This window comes from Pelobates fuscus, chromosome 1 (assembly GCF_036172605.1).
Source record: "Pelobates fuscus isolate aPelFus1 chromosome 1, aPelFus1.pri, whole genome shotgun sequence".
Taxonomy (NCBI): domain Eukaryota; kingdom Metazoa; phylum Chordata; class Amphibia; order Anura; family Pelobatidae; genus Pelobates; species Pelobates fuscus.
The window spans coordinates 26,247,030-26,267,837 of record NC_086317.1 but is presented as its reverse complement, the minus strand read 5'-3'; the positions used below and the strand labels follow the sequence as shown (position 1 = coordinate 26,267,837).

Sequence of the window (20,808 nt, the reverse complement as noted above, 5' to 3'; positions counted from 1 at the left end):
TCAATATCCTTTTTCATTTATCTATCCCGGACCATCAGTACCGTGGATGCAAAAGGTACTTCCCCAGTGCTTGCAGGACTGCAAATCCCATGATGCTTTGACAATCGTGAATTGTCCTACAACAGGGAGATCTACATTTTAGCTACTTATGCCAGACAGCATTTAAAATTGGATTTTAAAACTAGCCCATGTAATTCTCTGCGGCCATTTTTTTTAAAAAAAAATAATATTTTAAATTGTCTGCATCTGTTGGTAAAATATTTGTTAAAAAAAAAAAAAGAGCAAACTTAACCTCTTCCTATTAACAAAATAACATATCTTCCATCTTTGCTGCAGCTATCTGATTCCACATAATAGCTGATTTATTTTTTTAATCTTTTTTCTCTTTTCTCTCTTAAAAAAAAAAAAAATGTGACTGTGACATTTTATAAAGGCTAGGATAAATCCCACACTGCACCATTAATGCAATTTGCAAACATATATATTTTTTTCAATACAGCATTCCTCCTCTCCAAAACCTGCCACCCACATTCTATCTAGAACTCTCAGCACTGAAGGTAATGCAGCTCAGACTGCATGGATGGGGATAGTGAGCATTCTCTAGAGAATGACACATGAAGGAGACAGGAAGGTGCAAATGATGGGCTTGGAGAGAATGCACATGGAAGAGAGGAAAACAAGAGCACGTTTAACAGCATTAGAAAACCCAGCCCATTAACAGCCTTCCAACCAATCCAGAGAAGAATGTGCTGACGTTTAGTACTTTCTATGAGCATTCTAGAGCAATGCTGTGGCCAGCAGAATATTGAAGGAAAGCAGAGAACTAAGAGCCATAGAGACAGCAGCAGTTTCAGCACCACTACCTATAGACAGCTCCTGTATCCTAGAGGGGCTGGGAATGGCCTGCCTGACTGCAGCCTTTACTGTGGGCAACAATCTGGTGAGTGAATTGTTTTATTGTGTTCTATTTGCAACAATCTAGAATGTATTGGATCAGCAGTGAAGGTCATTGGTTCCATAATAGTATATATATATTTTATTTTATTTTTTGGAGGGGGTACTATTATGTTATTGTGATAAAATAGCATATATGTGAGGTAAACATTAAACTGTCAGCTCCTGGGACTAGGGGTTAAGAGAATAAAACAAGGTGCTGTGTTTGGCATTCAGCTGACAGATTACAGAGCAGTTGATTATTATGGCTGATAGGATCAGGATGTATATATGGAGAAGCAGTGTATATATATGGATATTTCAGAACTTAGCCCAAAATGAAGGATTCACATAATAAGACAGGGCTGTTTGTCTCCCATTCAGCTGCCAGACTACAGAGCATTTTATAATTGAGGGGCTGCTGCAGATCCAATCAAAAGAGCTATTTATACATAGAAATCAGAATGTATTAAATAAGTGCATAACCCGGTTTATTATTGCATTGAATAGAAGAATACTGTGTTTCCTGTGTAATTCTAGAACAGGTTAATCAAACTGATCGTGCATTGATTAGGTGTGGATGCAGCTGTGTTTATTTATACCCATTGAGGCAGGACGAATTTGCTGGGATATGTTCTAAGTGAATCATGATGATGTGCTATGTTATTAAATAATGTGCCTGTAATTACAAAGTGCTTGTAATTGATTGATGAAGCTGTCTATTCGATGCATTAACTCCTTCAGTGCCATATCATGAAAATGTTGTTCGTGAAATAGAATGAGGTCATTTTGTTTAACCCCATAAATGCTAAAAGGGATTTAAATAAATAAAACGCTGATAGAATTATCACTGATTTAACATGTCCCCCCACCCCCTGACTCACATACATCAAGCCAAGGGTAACTCACAGCCAATTATTATGTTTAATACGAAGTTCCATTATTTTGCTAAACATTCCATCCCAGTGTTCTATTTTCTGGATACATACAGCTGTGGTTTGTCTTTTTGAAGTTTGTGAAGAATCAGTAAGCAGTGTTGTTGTTGTTATTTGAGCATGGGAAGCTAGGAGGGGATTGTCATTGCCATTCAGTGATTTTGGGATCCTGTCCTATTTCCTCTGAACATTCGACTTGTTTTGTTTTGATTTTGCACCTGCTTTTTTTAGGGCAGGAGCTGAATGTGACCGATAGTTACCTCTCCCTGTTCTGTGAGCTCAGCGCAAGCAGGATTACAGGATGCTGGGAGCATGCGCAGTAGCAGCTCACTGCATCCTAATATCCTATGCCTTGCTGGCTGCTTTAATGCAAAATATGCAGTCTGGCCAAATCAATAGGGAATGAACTTGTCTTGCTTTCTCTCTCTCTCTTAATCAAGTGCTAAATTAATATTTTACACAATTAATTAGTGGCACACAGACATATATGTGTGTGTTTATAGATAGTTAGATAAATAGATTGATATAATTGTGCATTATATATATATATATTATATAAATATGTTTAAGTTAAATATGGATTTATATATATTTTAAAATAATAAAATTATAATAAATAATTAGTTGTTAAAATATATTTTTTGCACTAGTTTAAAAAAATTATATTTAAATTAAAAGTATGATTTTAGAATGATTGACTTGGTTTCATATCTGGAACTGGTGCTACAGTTAAAGTAATTTGTAGCTGTAACTAAAGGGACAAGCGAGTGCTCGCCTCCAATGTTTTTAATGATAATCTGAACTAGCCGTGGGGGTGAGTACATTGAACAACTGGCAAAGGCTGGCAGCTCATTACCAGGGTACTCGCTGAAGGCACAGAATGGCCATAGCGTATTTTCTTGGCAAGTATTGCGCTGTATATTTTAATATTAGACTGGCTTGCCTTTCAAATGCAGTTCTAAGTGCTTTGACTAAATGAAAATACAGTTACACGTCTTGGATAGCTCAGTGCGTTGAAATGAGCAATTTTCAATATCCTTTAAAGGTAACATCAGCTGATACCTGCTGGGAATATACAGAATTCTATTCACTGAACTGTGGGTATAAATACAACGAGAATTTTTTTTTTCAAAATTTAGAGAAAGGGAATATTGGAAAAACTCTCCAACAAAGAGGAGCTTGCCATTCTTTTCTAGGTTCTCATTTTTTCCAAAGTTTTCAAATGAGTTAGTGTTGCTTCACATCTCACTATTTAGAGAATATACCCCACAGTATAACATACCCTAAGCAGTCACCCATGATACACATTTTAATTTTGCTTTCATACCACTCTAAGCTTATCTCTAAACAGGTGTATACACCAGATTTACTTTTCATCTTGCATTCAGTTGCGAAAAAGTATTTTAAAAAAAACACAACACAGGATTATTCACAAGCATGAACATTCAAAGTGAATTCAGGAAGTGTGTAGGGAGGCTGTGTGAGCTACAGCCAATGGAGGTGTGGCTAGGGCTGCATAAACAAACAGTTTTTTTTATTTTTAAATTCAAAGTGAATTTCAAATTTTAGACAAAAATAGCCGAACTTGAATTTTATTCAACTATTCAATTTAAATCTGAAATTCACGTTGAATTTTCACTTTTGTAAATAACCCGGTTTCATTTGCAAACAAACCTCAAAACAGCATAAATTAATGCTGATCATGGAATCATCTTAAATATCTTGCCTTTTGGTGAGTTCTTAACTTGGGCCATTACAGAGAGAACCTAAATCATATGCATACCAGACTGATCTTAATGTGTAAGGTAGTACAGATCCAAAATGATGGCCAGCTCCATCTGCACAAGAGCTACATATCTTTTCAGCCTTGGTGGACCTTGTCCATGAGGTATGGACCAAAAATCGAAATGTTTGCCTTATGATGGATCCCTGCTTAATTCCCAAAGGGTCAACTGGAGTTGCTGTATCTTCTATGCAGAGGAAACATGCTGGCATTTTGTGAGATCAGTCTGATTTGCAAAGGGTTCAGGTAACTTTAATGGCAAACGTGAAAAAACCTTGTTTGAGACCTGATTGGGAACTAACCAAGAGCAGATAACTAATCTTTAAAAATTATTTTCATACTTTATTTTTGTTTTTGCTACAGTGCATTTGCTTCGATTTTATATCTATATATTTTTCCTCCAGTGTAAATCCTTTAAAACAGTTACAGGAGTTCCCACAACACAAAAATATATAAAATCCTAAGAATTTTTTTCACAAAATAGGCACACAGATGCAAAATAATACAAAAAAACATTAATGAGGAGAAAACAGGACAGCACTCCATAACTAAAATCGACCATTGTATGTATATGGTCTTACGAGAATTATAAATTTCCCCATCACCCCCACCCACACATTACTTTGTATTTAGAAAGTAACCTGCATGGTAGCTATTGGAACATTTGAATCCTTTCTCACGACTTGGCAGCAATATCTGTTGGCACATTTCAATAGGCTCGGCAATATGAACCTTTTATTGTAAGTTATACTTGAATTTTGATCTATCATCCTTGTTTTTTTTATACTAAAATAATATGATCTGTTCCCTTTTTCTGTGCCTTGGGAATGTATTTAGTCTTTGTAAAATAAGAAAGAAAGATTTAATGTTTTCAAAGTTGGCAGTATCAAGTGGCACAGATCAGATACTGACCCTAGTGTGTTTGGGAGACAAAATCTGCAGCTAATGTACTAAACACGCAAGGTTAAAAAGAGCTGTAGGTTCAAAAGGCCAACTGTGATTCTGCTTTTATGCCTGCTAACAAAAATACATCGTAATTAAAACAGCAACTTTATATAATTAAACCCATACTGTATCGGTAAATTAAGAATATCCATATTTTATACCACAAGTTAATGTGGCGATTCTCAATCTTATATACCCCAAATTTCATATGGTAAATCAAGTAGGTTTTAAACCTTAAAAGTACAGTGAATCCATTTGAAATGTCGAACATGTGATTGCTGTATACCCCCTACCCCCTGCTCCCCTCCCATTCTCTCTTCTGTACCCATCTCCATCTCCTCCCCTTTTGTTTGCAGAAAAGACAAAAATAAAAATTGTCAATTTTTTTTAAAAAAAAAAGTCCAGTGGATGTCTATCTGTACAATCTCATATATAAGGATCCTAAAATGGGGTGTCTGGCTAATTTGATGAAAATAGGGTTGTATATAGCTTCTGACATAAATGAACCAACACAGGCCATGCTTGGGGGAAAACGTCTTCATGGAGCAGACTGTGAGCCCCAATGATTTTTAACTTACTTATGCATGCAAGTTGCTCTTTCTCTGTACGCCAATAAAAGCGTCTATCTTAACTTTTATCTTATAACTTGATGACTCCTCCCATTTGTGACAGATGTTTGGAATTTCTGAAAACATTAGCGGGGAGGATTATGGGTAAAGGAGAGAGTGGACTAATTTGCTATGCAATTTGTACACTTTTCTGAATTGTCCTTGACATTTTTTTGCCAAAGATATCTAAAAACAACTGCATTAGTTAAAAAAAAAAAAAAAATCACATTTTGTGTGTGTATAGTTTAATAGATGACTTTAAGAAAGCTTCAAAGAATGCCCTAAGGTTAATATTAGTGTATTCCTAGTTTACTTTAGATCACTGGGTCCCACTAGTTATCAAAATAGCTATAAAAAGCCATTGATTTACTTGTCATCTAGCATTGATCCTTCCCGTAACCCGATCATCAACATTGATGATGTGTGACCCAATCCAATGATTCTTATAGAAACCCACTGTGGACCTATTTTACTCATGCACAGTAACCGCTGTGGTCCTCCAACTCAATGCATCTTTATATAAGCATTAGTATCATATACAATCATTGTGTTGTGTGACATGATGCTGATTGTGAATGCCATTGAAATTCGATAGATGTAAGCAAGAAGAGCCTCTAGTGGCTGTCTGCCCACCCATCCATGTTCAGTCACATTATACCCTAAAATTCCACACCCTTGGCCCAGACATCTGACTACTTCCTGGAAATTAACAAATTAGAAGCAGCTCTAATTCAGCAATATTGGCAAGTCTGAATTCACTACCAAACACAATATTGAAATCTTGTTTTGTTTTTTTAAATAACTGTTTTTTATGTTCTTCATAGGATCCATAAATACATTTTAAATGCAAAATGTCACAATAAATATTACAAATAATTCAGTGAGGACATTAAAAGAAAATGTCGACATGTTTAACAGCATTTTGACAAGTGGACCATATAGAGATGGACAAATTTAGTAGTACAAATGGTAACATGCAAAGAATATGCTTAGAAGTTGTTTGTGGCGCTAAATAAATAGTAACCCAGTACAGCAAAAAACATACGGTACTTAAAATGTATTGTCACCAAATACACTTAGAGAAATTGTGAAAACCAAACCAAAGTGTGAGAGTGCACACAATGATTACATTTTTTTTTTTTTACCTTTTTACTATATGAAGAATGGATTATTTTTCTTTATAATGATAAAAGAACCCAGTGTAATATAAAAAGTACCATAGTGTAAGTTCTAAACATAAAAATATGAATTTAGAGTAAAACGGAACACTCACAATTTACAGAGCAATTTTAAAGCTCTGAACTATAGTTGCATTTCATCCACCATTGGGAAAACTGGATGTATATGCATGATTCTTGTTTAGAAAACAAAGTATCCAGCGGGATCAGGAACCAAGTGGCAATAGTAAAACAAGCAAATTTCAACCTGATAGGTCTTCCTCGGGTGCATTCTAAAACAAAACTGACGACATAGGCTTATATACCCTATAAACAAATCGTATTCAATACAGGTGTGCTAACTGCCAAATACAACGTATGTTCATATATGATCCGAACCGGATGCAAACCAAGACTTCTGAGATGGTGATACATCCGGTTTCACCCATAGTCCAATTCCCACCAAGATGGCCGTGCATCTACGTATGTACTTTTTTTTATTATACAGGGTTCTTTTATCATTATAAAAAAAAATAATAATGCATTTTTTATATAGTAAAAAGGTAAAAAAAAAATGTAATCGTGTGCACTCACACTTTTATTTGTTTTGTTTTTTACAAATGGTGACATGCTTTATATTCACGCATTTTGTATTCTATATTAACCGATTCACTTTGCTTAATTTAATTTCAGAATTCTAATATCACTTCTATGGCAATGTCAGACTCAAAGTCAGTCTGCGTGTGCCTGGATGAGGTGGTCTCCAACTGTGCCGGGAATCAAGAGACTCCACTTCTAAACGGACACTTAAAAAAGGTTGATAACAATCTCACGGAGGCTCAGCGCTTCTCCTCATTGCCCAGGAGGCCAGCTGTGAACATTGAGTTCAAAGACCTTTCATTTTCTATACCAGAAGGACCGTGGTGGAAAAAGAAAGGTAAGGGACTAGATTTAAATACAGCATATACACAAAATACTATATATTGTGAACAAGCAATGGATATTGCACAGTAACACTTTAATAGATGCACATACTCACTTGGTTTTCACAGTTTAAACATGTTACATTTCAGCCAAGGGTTGAGTTAGTAAGAAATGTTGTTATACCTTTTTGACTATTAACATCTATTTTTAAATAAAGTGGTACTACCATCAGAAATTGGGCTAATCATCTAATCTATTTATTAGACTTGGAGATTAGTTTCAGTCTGAACTGCAATTCTGCAAGAGGTTAATACAGTGAAGGAGTTTAAGCATGCGCGGGATAGACATATGGCTATCTTAGATATAAGAGACTAATTATTAAAAAGTATTTTAGAAAATTGGGCAGACTAGATGGGCCGAATGGTTCTTATCTGCCGTCACATGCTATGTTTCTATGTTTCTAATTCACCTGGATTTGGTAGAATTACCGAATTCTGAGCCGAAATGCAACAGAATCACAAATTAAAATGAACACACTCTGCCATTGCATACTGCAGTTTGTCTGTGATTTGGGTATATTTTATTTCACTAAATGTTAATGTTAATTTTATTCCCAGATCAATTAAGAAGTGAGCAAATGAGAACAGGAACAGTAAAATAAATAAATATATATTTATATATCTACATATTCTACATTTAATAAATATAAATAATCTAATAATAATAGTAATATAATTTATATAATTTAGTTTATTGTTTTTTTTTTTGTTTTGCTCTTCCTGTTTTCCATCTATACGTTACCTTTTCTCACTTGATTTCTGAACCAAATGGTGGGAAGGTGCTTCTATCAGTGTACTTCAAAATATATATATTATATTATTTTATGTATATATTTTGCAGTACGCTCATTGGCCCATTTTCTTGTTCTTTTGGTACATCTGATTCGCTGCTGAATTGGGTTTTTCACATCGAAATTTTACCGAGCGAAACCAACATTATGCCGAAATTCAGGCGTCAGAAAAAAAAAGGTTCTGTTTTTGGGAAAAAAGGTCAGAACGAGCAGAACTTTCTCACTGTGCATAACTATTCACCAGTTTTTGTAAAAAGTTAATAAAATATTTCTAGATAGCTTAAGACATACTGGTTACTCGGCATCATCAGAGAATGTTTCCATCTTTTGTGCAAGAAGAAAATTTACTCTGCAAACCAGTTACTGACATAACTTAAAGGGAATCTCCAGTGCCAGGAAAACCCCTTCAGTCACTTACCAGAGGCAGCCACATGTCCCACGTCGCTGCCTCTTCCTCCGCCGTCGCTCCTCCTCTGCATTATGTCGGCCGGTGGGTGAGACTGATCCCGCCCGCAGGCCGGGGAGACCTAATACGCATGCGCGGCGATGCCGCACATGCGCATTAGAGCTCCCCATAGGATAACCTTGAAAATGCTTTTCAATGCTTTCCTATGGGGACTTGAACGACGCTGGAGGTCCTCACACAGCGTGAGGACGTCCAGCGACGCTCTAGCACAGAAAATCTGTGCTAGAGACACGAAAGTGACCTCTAGTGGCTGTCTAGTAGACAGCCACTAGAGGTGGAGTTAACCCTGCAAGGTAATTATTGCAGTTTATAAAAAAACTGCAATAATTACACTTCCAGGGTTAAGGGTAATGGGAGTTGGCACCCAGACCACTCCAATGGGCAGAAGTGGCCTGGGTGCCTGGAGTGTCCCTTTAACTCTCTGCAGGCTACCTTATTATTATGTATTGTGTACGTGGAATTTAGGTGATGAAATTCAAAGATGGCTACTTTTGTACTGAAAAACTGCCAAATATTCACAGTGTAATTGCAGATAATATTACTATGTTGGTTAGGTGAAAGTAAGTTTTAAACTGCATTATGGATTAAAATAGTAATTTGACCGCGTTGCTTAATATACAGTGATATAGTGGCATTTGATAACCAAAAACGTTCATTTTGAATGAAATCACATACTTAGCATTTTACTCAGGTTTTTATTTAACTTTGCCGAAAATGTACATTTTACATGTCAGCTTGACACAAATCATTCTTTAGTAGGTAAGCGTTAAAGGGTCACTCCAGGCCGCTAAACAACTCTAGCTTGCTGAAAAGCTTTGTTTGTGAAGAGTGTGTCCTCCTTTTTTCATTTTGCAAAATGGGCAGATTTCAAAAGAAATGTACGCTTTTATAAATTAACCTGGTTACACCCCCTTGGCTTTCAAGCACACAACAGATAATGCTACTTCCTGGTTTTGTTAGCTCAGTGCAGCTGCCCTTAAAGGGACACTGTAGGCAACCAGACCACTTCAGCTAATAGTGCCTAAGGGTCATCGATGCTGGATTCAGGTAAGTAGCTGAAGAGGTTTTAACCCTACAGTGCCAGGAAAAGGCTTTTTTTTTCCTGGCACTATAGAATCCCTTTAAGAGGCAACAATTACCTAACTTACAAAGACTTCTCATTGAGCTGTATTGGGAAGTCTGTGATTGGACAGCCACATAAGTCTGGGCGGGGCTAGAAGGGGAGAGCTTGTAAAGGTAGCAGACAAGAAAACTGCAGGTTTTGCAAGCTGATTTTAGATTTACCCCCAATGAAAAACCAATCATAATTAAATGCATGAAAGTTATCATTTGGGGTGTATCTAGTAAATAGTGATTTTTTTATTATTTTGTGTTTGGGCAGCGGTGTATCCTGTTAAATAATATGCATTCCCAGTTACTGCAGTTGTATTTTGGCTTTGCTTATCTTATTTTTGGTACCTGTAAATCAAGTCAAGATAAATGAAAAGCTGCATTTTATTGCTGTGGACTTTTGAGATTGCCTGAAATTTGAAGATTTTATTGCGACTGAAGTGCACTTGACTTCTATTTGATAATAGTGAAGTATCTACAGTTAGAAAATAGGAACCGTGCTGCATTAGAAAATAGGAACGACTTTACCTCAATAGAGCTTCATATTTTTGTGGGAAATGTTCCTTAGTTATAACCAGTTCCATCAGAAATTAACGAGAAAACACAATTATGCAAATCAGCCCCAGATAGATGTCCTTTTGTGATGGGAATTGAAGAGCAGTGAAAGACATAGTGAAATAAATGATTTAAAAAAAATAAAATATAGACTTGAACTTGAATTAAAAACATGTTTGAATAACCCTGAAAGCATGGTAGTAATTGTATAGATTTTTGACAGCCACCAGTTTTGTGAAACGTTTTGCTGTTTTATTTATACCAGACAGCTTAGGTAGAAAGCCCACTTGTCGTTTGAGTTGCCCAGCTCACAGCAACGAATAACAAAGGAAACATAACTTCCAAACCGGTTTGTGGCTTGTTTAACGCATGGGGGTTTACTTCACTAAATAGCAATTTGTAGTAAATTGAAAACTGAAGTGCGCATTTTAGGCTATCGTAGCACAGCTATTAATACACCTGGGTCGGAGAATTCTTACAAATTCGTTATTTATGACGAAAACATTTGTAAACAATTTTGTATTCTATGAAACGTAGAGTTTAGTAATTAAATCCCTCAGTGAGCACAGAAAAGAGATCCCCGAAACGAGTTGTATTTTTCATGGTTTATTCACCAAACATGATATTGTGTTAAATTGATGTGAAAACCGCAAATTTTAGGCCAACTTGCTCACACTGAATATATTTTAGAATTCCGCTATTTTTCTGAATCAGTTACTTTTCTCTTAAACTTGCTTTTCTCTTATTCATTTTCTCCAGTTTCTTGTTGTAGATAGCGCTATTCTCTCCCATATTCAGTGCTTCTTTCTTATTTTGGTGTCGTAAGGCCAACGTGATATTGTTTTGTATCCATGAAGTTCATATTCCAGCCTGTTGATAACATGGACAAATCCTTGGGTATAAATATAACATGTGCATCCTGACATCTTTTGAAAGGTGGATTGCCGGTTTGATAGAAGGCTATTAAATCAGCTGGTGGTTGGATCTTGTCTCACCAGTATGTCCAGTTAAGTATAGTCTTCCTTCCGATGATAGACACCGCCAGCCATTTAATAGGAGTGATAAATAATGGCATTCATTCACTCCATCGCCGCAACTTTCAAGAATTTCTGCACGTGCTGGAAAATGAATAAAAGATTGCAGCAATGCAGCCGGATATATGACGGTGTCTTATTATATGTGTCACCTTGTACCCAGGTGTGCATAGGTGTGACTCATTATAGAGTGAAACGAGGTGAATGGAAAATCAGCTTTGCAATATTAAGACCAAAATACTTACCTGAAAAATTCTATAGCTTTATTCTAAAATTATAAATTGTTTGAATAACCCTCTTTAAAAAAAATAAAAATAAAAAATAGCATTTTAATACAGCTGTATTATAGTATGAATTGGACAAAATATACACATGTTGTATGGTGACATGATTTACTGTACCTCCCTCTACTTCAGGGGTGGAGAACCTTTTTTCTGCCAAGGGCCATTTGGATATTTATAACATAATTCGCAGGCGATGCAAAATTATCAGCTTTAAAATAAGCCTGCTATATTTAATCAGACATTTAATTAACTCATCCCTAATGTGATGGCTGGAACTGCTTCTCTTTGGTGAGGCGCTGGTGAGGAGCTGGTATTGATTATGTTGCTACTGACACACACATGCTCACTACAGGCAAGCTCAATGACATACACATGTTCACTACAGACAAGCTCACTGACACACACATGCTCCCTAGAGACAAGCTCACTGACAAACACACATGTTCACTACAGACAAGCTCACTGACGCACACATGCTCCCTACCGACAAGCTCACTGACACACACATGCTCCCTACCGACAAGCTCACTGACACACACATGCTCACTACAGACAAGCTCACTGTCACACATACATGCTCACTACAGATAAGCTCACTCACTAACAGGTAAATACACACAAAAGATAATTTTAAGTCATGTGTTGCTGTGGGAGCACTCTCACTGAATGCTGTGGGAGCACTGGGAGGTAAAGTTCCCACTTTCCAGCCTCTTCCTGTCGGTGAGGTCAGCTGCATGAGCCTGGGGGGCAGAGCTTGAGAGCAGAGTAGAGCAGGAGAGGCACAGAAAGCTCCCTCGCTACAGTGCTCCCTCTGGCCATTGGCAGCTGTAATGCAGCCACAACAGCTGCCAGCACCTCCCTCCTTAATTCTCTTGGACTCTCATTCACAGTCCAAGGGGAAAAATAATTTAAATGTCATTAGAATTTCTTGTCCCGCCAGCGGTTTCCTTAGCAGGGCCAGTCCAAATTATTTTGCAGGCCATACATTTACCACCCCTACTCTACTTTAATTTAACCTTTAAAGTTCCATATTAATACATTATAAATAATATACACACTGCCTATATAGTGCACTTACCGTACCTCCCTCTACTTTAATGTAAAGTATGGGGACTTCTTTGGGTCTCTATTTGGATAAGCCTCACCTTCACTTACCACATGCACATGGGGTCCATCAGGTTTTTAAATTTTTTATAATTTGTTAATTATTGAATCTGTTTATCCAATATGACAATAGAGGCAATACAAACTGTTTTAAAAGTAGAATGAGCAAGGATAATATAATTAGAAACATGAGGTGTAAATCAGAAAATAGCCCTTATTAGATAGATTAGGAACGGGAGTGACATTACATGTGCCAGAGGTCAAATCTCAATAAAAATTCTGAATCAAGAGGAGAAGAGAAAAGGGAGGTTCCACCACGGGGCCATGGCCTACACCTTATGAGAGGAGCAGATACTGCACCCTGGCAGACAAAACGTTACAGTAACATTATGGCGGGTTGTGAAATTGAGCTGTGAGTTGTTCCATGACCCTGACCTCAGTTAAGATATTGTGAAGTTCGATATGGGATGGTAGTGTTGGTTTGTTCCAATGCCAAGCCAGTGCTCTTCTGACCATCAGGGCCACTGTAGAGATAACCATCAAGTATTTTTATTAACTTCTATGATTTAACTTCCACTTCCCCAATATGCTGCTCGTCACTGTGTCTCCGTACTAAATAATTTCACTAGCACTGCAGCTACTGTCTTGAAACACCTCAAACAGTCTCAATAAGAATAGCTTTTTGTTTCTATAATTTCCTGTGGCGTGAATACAATCCCTTTGGAAGCTATTTTGTTCTTGCTATTATATTACACCACTTTGTAATCACATTCTGTCATAACTTTGCAGATAGATAAAAAGTCTCAGGCTTTATCAAATCTACCTGAATGTTCGTATGCGACATGTAAATCGTATATTTTAACAAGAATATTTCTTTCAAAAGAGGAAATAAATCATCACATAGACTAGAAAATGCATTTTTTAAATTCATTTTTTATAAATTTGCTCATGAAAATACCACAAAAGATTAAAACCTCTTATTGGATTTTGCATAATCGAGTTCGAATTAATGAGGTTCTGTAAATGCATAGAATACATTCTGTAACAGGGACTTTCTTTGTGTTCACAGATCGACCTTGGATCTGTCTGTCACATAGTTTCCTAGCTTAAAAGGCCAAACACTTACATTTTTCTTTTTTTCAAAAAGACTTTTCAAAATGTGCAGAGTGGATACACTCAAGCAGAGGCATAACTAGAAACCTCTGGGCCCCAGTGCTAAAATTGCCCTGGGTCCCCCCCCCCCCCCCATGTGTCTCACCCCCTCCCAGCCCCTCCATGTGTCTCATTATTCCCCCTTAGGCCTTCCACATGACTCATTCCCCTCTTCCCCTTCACATGTCTCATTCTTCCCCCTAGCCCCTCCACATGTCTCATTCCCCACCTGCCCCTCTAGATGTCTCATTCCCCCCATTCTCTCTATGTTTCATTCCCCTAGCACATATCTCATTCCTCCCCTAGCCACTCCACATGTCTCATTCCTCCTATAGCCCTTCCACCTGTCTCAATCCCCGCCAGTCCATCCATGTGTCTCATTCTCTTTCCAAATCATCCATGTGTCTAATTCTCCCCCAAAGTCCCTCTTTTTGTCTCATTCTCTCCCTCCCCCAATCCTCAGATGCGACCCCTACGACCATGGTAGCTATTCCACTGCACTCAAGGGCTTTCTCAATAGGATGCACCTGTCTCTTGTTAAAGTGTTTTGGGGTCTCACTTATCCCCCTCCTTGCTCTTCTTGAACCATTTATGTTCCCCTTCTATAACCAGTACAGTGATGCACATAGTGCTACCAGGAAGCTGTGCCTGAGATCTGTTCCAGAAGAGGCACAAATCTCTATGACCTCTTGATTTACCCCAGTGGGTGAGATTAGATATGTTATTAGAGATTATATAACAGAGAAAACCTCGATGCTGCTTAGACAGACACTCTAGGGCTGGAAGTGACCGACATTTTTATAAAACATAACATATATAATGCTTTAAAAATGCTGATTTAAAACAAAAAAAAACACAAACCTTTATGTTTCCTACAACTTACAGGCCTTTCCAGACTACAAAGAGTCTCCGAAGTAAATGTTTAAGGAGCAATTGTGATGCAAAGTTTTAAAAGTGATGCAGTTACTATGGAAACCAATGGGCTGTTCCTGCTCATTGCTTTTGTTCTTTTCTAACTTTGCACCAGAGTTTCTTTTTATAGATCACACCCTGTTGTATTAAGGAAGAAAGCTGCATTATCTCAATATCTTTATTATATTGGTATATATTAAGCAAGGAGCTGAATTCTTGCTGAAGCAGTAGGTAGTAATCTCCTTTTTCAACAGGAATGAGGAATATAGTAAAACATAGCTGGACATTTTTATATGGCTATTAAAATCTGTGACATATTAGAAATCTGCTGAAACTATTCTCCCCCAATAAAACAGCAAAATGATCAGGATATAACAAGCCATCTGGGTCCTGCAACACTGAGCATCACACTGTGTCACCTTCAGACACAAAGCGTGTTCCAGATAGCCAATATCCACTCATTTTAATATTTTGGAAAATAGTATTTGTTTATACACAACAAGCGATCAGTCTAATCACGGCAAGGCACTGGTCATTCCGAATTAAAATGTGGGAACGTTGTATAGTGGCTTACCTTTTCTATCTCAAACCCCTAGGAATGTGTACATGTTTTGATCTTTAATATACATACTTGAAAACAAAAATTGCTAAATTTAAAGTACTGGATTTCAGCTGAATATAGGTTGTTGTCTTTTTTTTGTCACTTCACATGGCTGAGAAACATTATTCTTTTTTTGCATTTTACCTTTTTTGCCGTTTTTGAGCCGAGAATTGGCAATAAGTTAATAATTTTTTTTCTTGTCAGTACCATGAACCAATACGCTACAATGAAGCCGTGCTCCACTTTTATAATGAGGACAAGACGGGCAGAGATTTCAGTCTGTTCTGGAACTGATCTCTTCTTCTGCCTCTTCATGGAACTTTAAGCTCGGCCAATCGGTGAAGAGCTCTTGATATGACATCATCATGTACAATTCACTCAGTGTTCTTTGCCTGTTCTCACAGAATCTCTTCTCTTTTCGAGTTTCTCCTGGCACTTAACACGAAGGGTCGAACTGTGCAAGACAGGGTTAAAACATCAAGGGGCTGTCTGGATAGTAGAGGGAGAGCCAATGGGTAAAAGTGAGAAGAAGGCCCCCTGCGTCTGACAGACTTTCTCTTATATGTGCACAGTGGCTTTTATTAGCTTGTTCAACGGGATTTATTTATGTATTAAGAAATATGTTACATATCCCATTAATGCACGCTGGCCAGGAGTCCAGGAAATATTTTCATATATTGGAAAGCTAGGATTGGCTGGGCGATAATGGCAATTTCCTGGTTTACTGAAAACTAGCTGCAGTAACTGCATATCATTTCCTTTTGCAACGAGTGCAGGAACATAACAATCAAGTACTTTTTATCCATTGTCTTTTCTTGACTGAATACAAATGGGAGTCATCTCCTGCCTATTGAATGAATACAAATGGGAGTCATTTTCTGCCATTTGTGTAATTTTTTAAATTTTATTTTATATTTTTGCAGTTCATAAGCTTGGTACAAACAGGCTTGAGGTACCCCATCAGCATTCCTCATGTAGTATACTGGGGTACGGAGTACGACATGCATATTTTTATAATAATTTAAGCAAGATAAATAATCAGAGGAGTGACAAAGAGGGAAAGCATATGAATTACAAGCTTGGTCGTCTGATTATGTTGTTATGTCACAAAACGGCTCATATGTTAAACAACTTGTGTGTGCCGCTGGGTGTTGCGGTAGGGAGGCTGGTGCAGGCAGAGAGTAATGTCATTCTATCGTAAGAACTAGACATGGTAGCTATATGGAGGCATTGCATTCCAACCAGTAAAATGCTCAGATTTTCTCAATGCCGGAGGAATCAGGCTGGTGGTGAAGCATATATGTAAATGCGTCTGCACGGTCATATGGATGATGTGCGAGAAGGCAGGGCCAGAAAATAAATTATGCTCATCATGCTGAGTAGGTTCGAGCTTGCACTGCTGGGGCCCCACACAGTAATCAAACATTCAAAGAATAAACAGTAAGAAGTAACATTTGAAATTAAATATGGAATATAATAAACAGCTGCTGTTGGGGCTAGAGCATATTAATTATAGAGGTATATGGCAGCCCACATGGAAAGACAGTCACCCAACTCCCTGTGTGGGTATGAAGCATGAGCAGCGTTCAAGTCCGCCCTCATGGGCCACACAGCCCGTTCCGGATGAGGCATCCTTCCAGCCCCAGGACTCTTCAGGAGCCAGTGCCACTAATCCACAGACTCAGAGCCTTCCTCAGGCCAAGTCATTCCCCGGTGAGGGGCTGCGCAGGGTTGCACTCCGCTGATTTAGCAGGTGTCGAGCAGTCCTCCGCAGACGTGGGTGGTGTGTAGGGGTGGCTCTTTTCCCAGGTGGGCCAGCGGTAGTATGGGATGTGGTTTCGGATGTTGCTGTGCCTGGTCGGGGCCTCTCCGGCTGCACTCCATTTCGCCATTCATTTGCGGTAGGCTGAGCTGTAGAAGTCGTGAGCCGCTTGAGTTTCTCCAATTTTGCCCAGAATTGGTCAAAAAGTGCCTCCAGCCTCTCTGAGAGAGATAAGCTCTGTAAACAGATTGGTTCCAGTAGTGAGCTCTGTAAGGCTGATACATGTGCGTCGGCGTCTTGCAATTTACTTGAGTCGGCCCCGCGTCTTAGATGAAGTTGAACAAGCTGCTTTGAGCTGTAGACGCTGGTCCAGCGGGGACCAGGATAACCCCCACCAGTCCAAAGGGGGGGGGGGGGGGTGGAACGGTTGCCAGGCAATAGTCGCAGTAGTCAGCCTTCAAGGTGAGAGATCATCCGTGTCTCTCACCCCAGAGCAGGTCTCTCACCCCAGGGCAGTCGGCAGGTAGCAGAAAGCGTCCCAGTTAGTGAGACACTAGGCCTTGCTGGATTCCTATGAGGTTCAATCGGAACTCCCTCAATAGACCTCTCCAGTGCACCCCAAATGGTTCCTCTGACCCTTAGGATAGGTTTAGTGCCGGTCAAGCATAATGCGAGTTACATTATTTAAGCAAGGGAATAGCTTTATGTAGGATCTCTCCCAAAACACATCCAGCAGCCCCGTCCCCTGTTGTGTAATTTTTAAGTATACATGCCTTCAGGAGGCCCAGTGCCTTATCTTACACCAGGACCCTTGCTGTCTTCAGTGAATCCCTGCAGGTTGTAACCTTACAACAAATCGTATCTTAAATCCCCTGCAGGGTCAGATTGTGTGAGTTTCTGAAGTGAGGTTTAACATACTGAATTAATAAGCAATTAAACCCTCTAATCCTGATAATTCTCAATACAGAGCTGGTCTATAGGATTAACTCTGGTAAAGTCATATTAGCATGCTAGCAATTTTACCAGATACATATGGATAGAGAGCTCATATTAAGCCATATCTTAGAACATCTTAACTTTCACTTACGAAAAAATATTGCAATAATACTGCTAAAAGATTTATTCTGAATTGTTTTTAAAATAGATAAAGCCATATTTAGGGTGCACGCAAAAATCTTTGGGAATTTTTGTTTTATTGAAATTAACAGAAAATTGCTGCAAAATAATTATTTGAAAAATATTATCTCAAGTAAAGCATACATTTTTATTTTGGTGATAACATTCTTGATAGAAGAAGTTCTTCATGGACAGACAGAACCTGATTAATCCATTCTAACAGTTTGAATTCCAGTTTTTATGGAACCTTTCCTTTAAACTTTCTTGCTTATAAAAGACACCAAACGAATACACCAATATCTTATTGATCTGGTATAAAGTACCAAATGTTACCTCCCAGGAACTGTAGTCCGGGATATGATAAGACACATATGCCATTTGCTTAGAACGAGCTTGATTTGTATATTATTTAAATTCGTAAAAATGCATGGATATTGTTAATGCAGAGGTGGTTACCTGGCAGCTTGTAAAGTCCTAAGGTTTCACTCTGATATTAGGTGGCATGAAGTCAGACGGGCACAAACATGATAAGAACTGATTGTTTTGTATGTAGTGACCCCTTTATAAAGGAAAAAAAAAATCAACTTTTTAGGGAGGAAATGCATGTAAGCTGTGAACTGCCGTTCTAACAAGTACAAATGTTCCAGTTGGTTCTAAATAAGTGGTTTGTTGGGAGCTGGTCAAAACGAACACATATATTTTAGGTTGAAAGTGTGAGCTTCTATCTCAGAATATCAGTTGGCTTAGTTGTTTTACTGGTTCCGAGACTAGTTCCCTCTGAAGCATCCAGTCAGTAGAACATTCTGTCACGTCCATCACTTGAACGTCATGCAACAATGTAACAAAGACTATGTTGGTAGTTGTAAGAACTCCCGCAGATTAAACCTGATAGTGCACAGATACAGAACCCTTTACATTTCTGTTGAACTCATGAATTCTGATATACTGAGGATATTTTCTCTTTCTTTTTTCTTTCCCTGACATTTAGATTTTAACTTAGTGCTGAACAAACTGTTTTTTTTTTTACCCAATTTAGAAGGACGAATGTACCTGCAAAAACAAATGCCAAACAATATGACAGATTTGGGGAGGGCACGGGTTTTTAAAACAAGGCATTGCTATCAGTTTCTCAGCACCAAGCTTCGCTTCCAGAGCAGTAACAACGGTGTGGAAAATAAGAGACAATCAACATAAGGGAGTTTGTTCACTAAACCACACATTTAGACAAATTAAGATCTTTATCTGCGAAACATAGAAGGTTATCACTTAATATCCCAACTTGGGTGTTTTGGATGTTGGAGCTGGCTGGGTTTATCAACAAAAGTGTTTGATGGTCATTATACCAAGTCTAGTTCTGGTGGTTCTACCTGGTGGCTAGAAACTGCTTGTTAACTGGTGGCTCTTTTTTAACTGCTTGCTCTCTTTTATAAACTGCTAGCGGGGAGTGGCTGGGACAAAATGTGTCTAACTAGAAGGGAGAGATGTTTGATAGGGGAAGTTTGTAATGATGGTGGTCAGTTTAAAAGATTAATTACTGACTTGTAAGCAGGATTGATAGCTTGTTAGGAAGAGTTACTCGATAGGAGATATATAAATATTTTTTGGGGGCTGGAATGATATTGTAAGGACATAGAGCTTTTGTTTAGTTGGTTGGTTGGCTGACTGTGAAATAGTTTGTCTAGAATTAGAAGATGCTAGTCAATTGCAGTGGTGGCTAACTAGTTATGAATGATGGTGGTTTGGAAAGATGGAGGTGGATATATGACTGGCTAGTTAGAACGAATGGCTGTTACTTTTTAGTATACAGGGACATTTTTGGGATAGAAGGTAATTGGAGCAATAGTTGGTTAACCCCTTAAGGACACATGACATGTGTGACATGTCATGATTCCCTTTTATTACAGAAGTTTGGTCCTTAAGGGGTTTTAAAGGACCACTATAGTCACCCAGACCACTTCAGCTCAATGAAGTGGTCTGGGTGACAGGTCCCCCAGGTTTTAACCCTGCAGCTGTAAACGTAACAGTTTCAGAGACGCTGCTATGTTTACATTGCAGGGTTAATCCAGCCTCTACTGGCTGTCTTCCTGACAGCCGCTAAAGGTGCTTCTGCGACGCTCAATGAGAAAATTGCATTGAGCACGCAGAACGTCCATAGGAAAGAATTGAGAAATGCTTACCTATTGGCGTTTTTAATGCGTGCGCATTCAGCTCCGCTCGGGACCTGCTGTCGGAGGGGGAGGAGAGATCACCAGCGCCGAGGGAGTTTGTTTTCCTGACACTATATTGTCCTTTAATGTGAAATTAGACTGGCTTAGAGAGAAGGTAATTAGGTAGGAGGGAAAATGGCTAGTTAGGAGGAAGGATGACAAATTAGCAAGGAGGGTAGTGTAGTGAGTAGTTAAGATGGAGGGTACATAGCACTAATCCGGTCACTCGGTAAAAAAATATCTTTTCCAAAAGAGATTTATATTAATTTTTATAGCAGCCTAAATGTATGGCAGAGTATTATGGAAGCTGCAGTTTACAAAAATCATCAGTTCCAAGGTTAGCTATTACTGCTTTAACCCCTTAAGGACC

At 38.3% G+C, this 20,808-nt stretch overlaps 1 protein-coding gene across 1 annotated transcript in view; it reads left to right on the top strand.

The window, feature by feature from the left end:
* Window positions 1-724: 724 nt before the first annotated feature.
* Window positions 725-20,808, top strand: part of ABCG1 (ATP binding cassette subfamily G member 1) — a 62,993-nt gene continuing 42,909 nt past the window's right edge. The window contains exons 1-2 of the mRNA XM_063442388.1: window positions 725-940; window positions 7,055-7,298. Coding sequence (XP_063298458.1) covers window positions 899-940; window positions 7,055-7,298 — 286 coding nt within the window. The 5' untranslated portion in view covers window positions 725-898. The remainder of the gene's footprint in view (window positions 941-7,054; window positions 7,299-20,808) is intronic.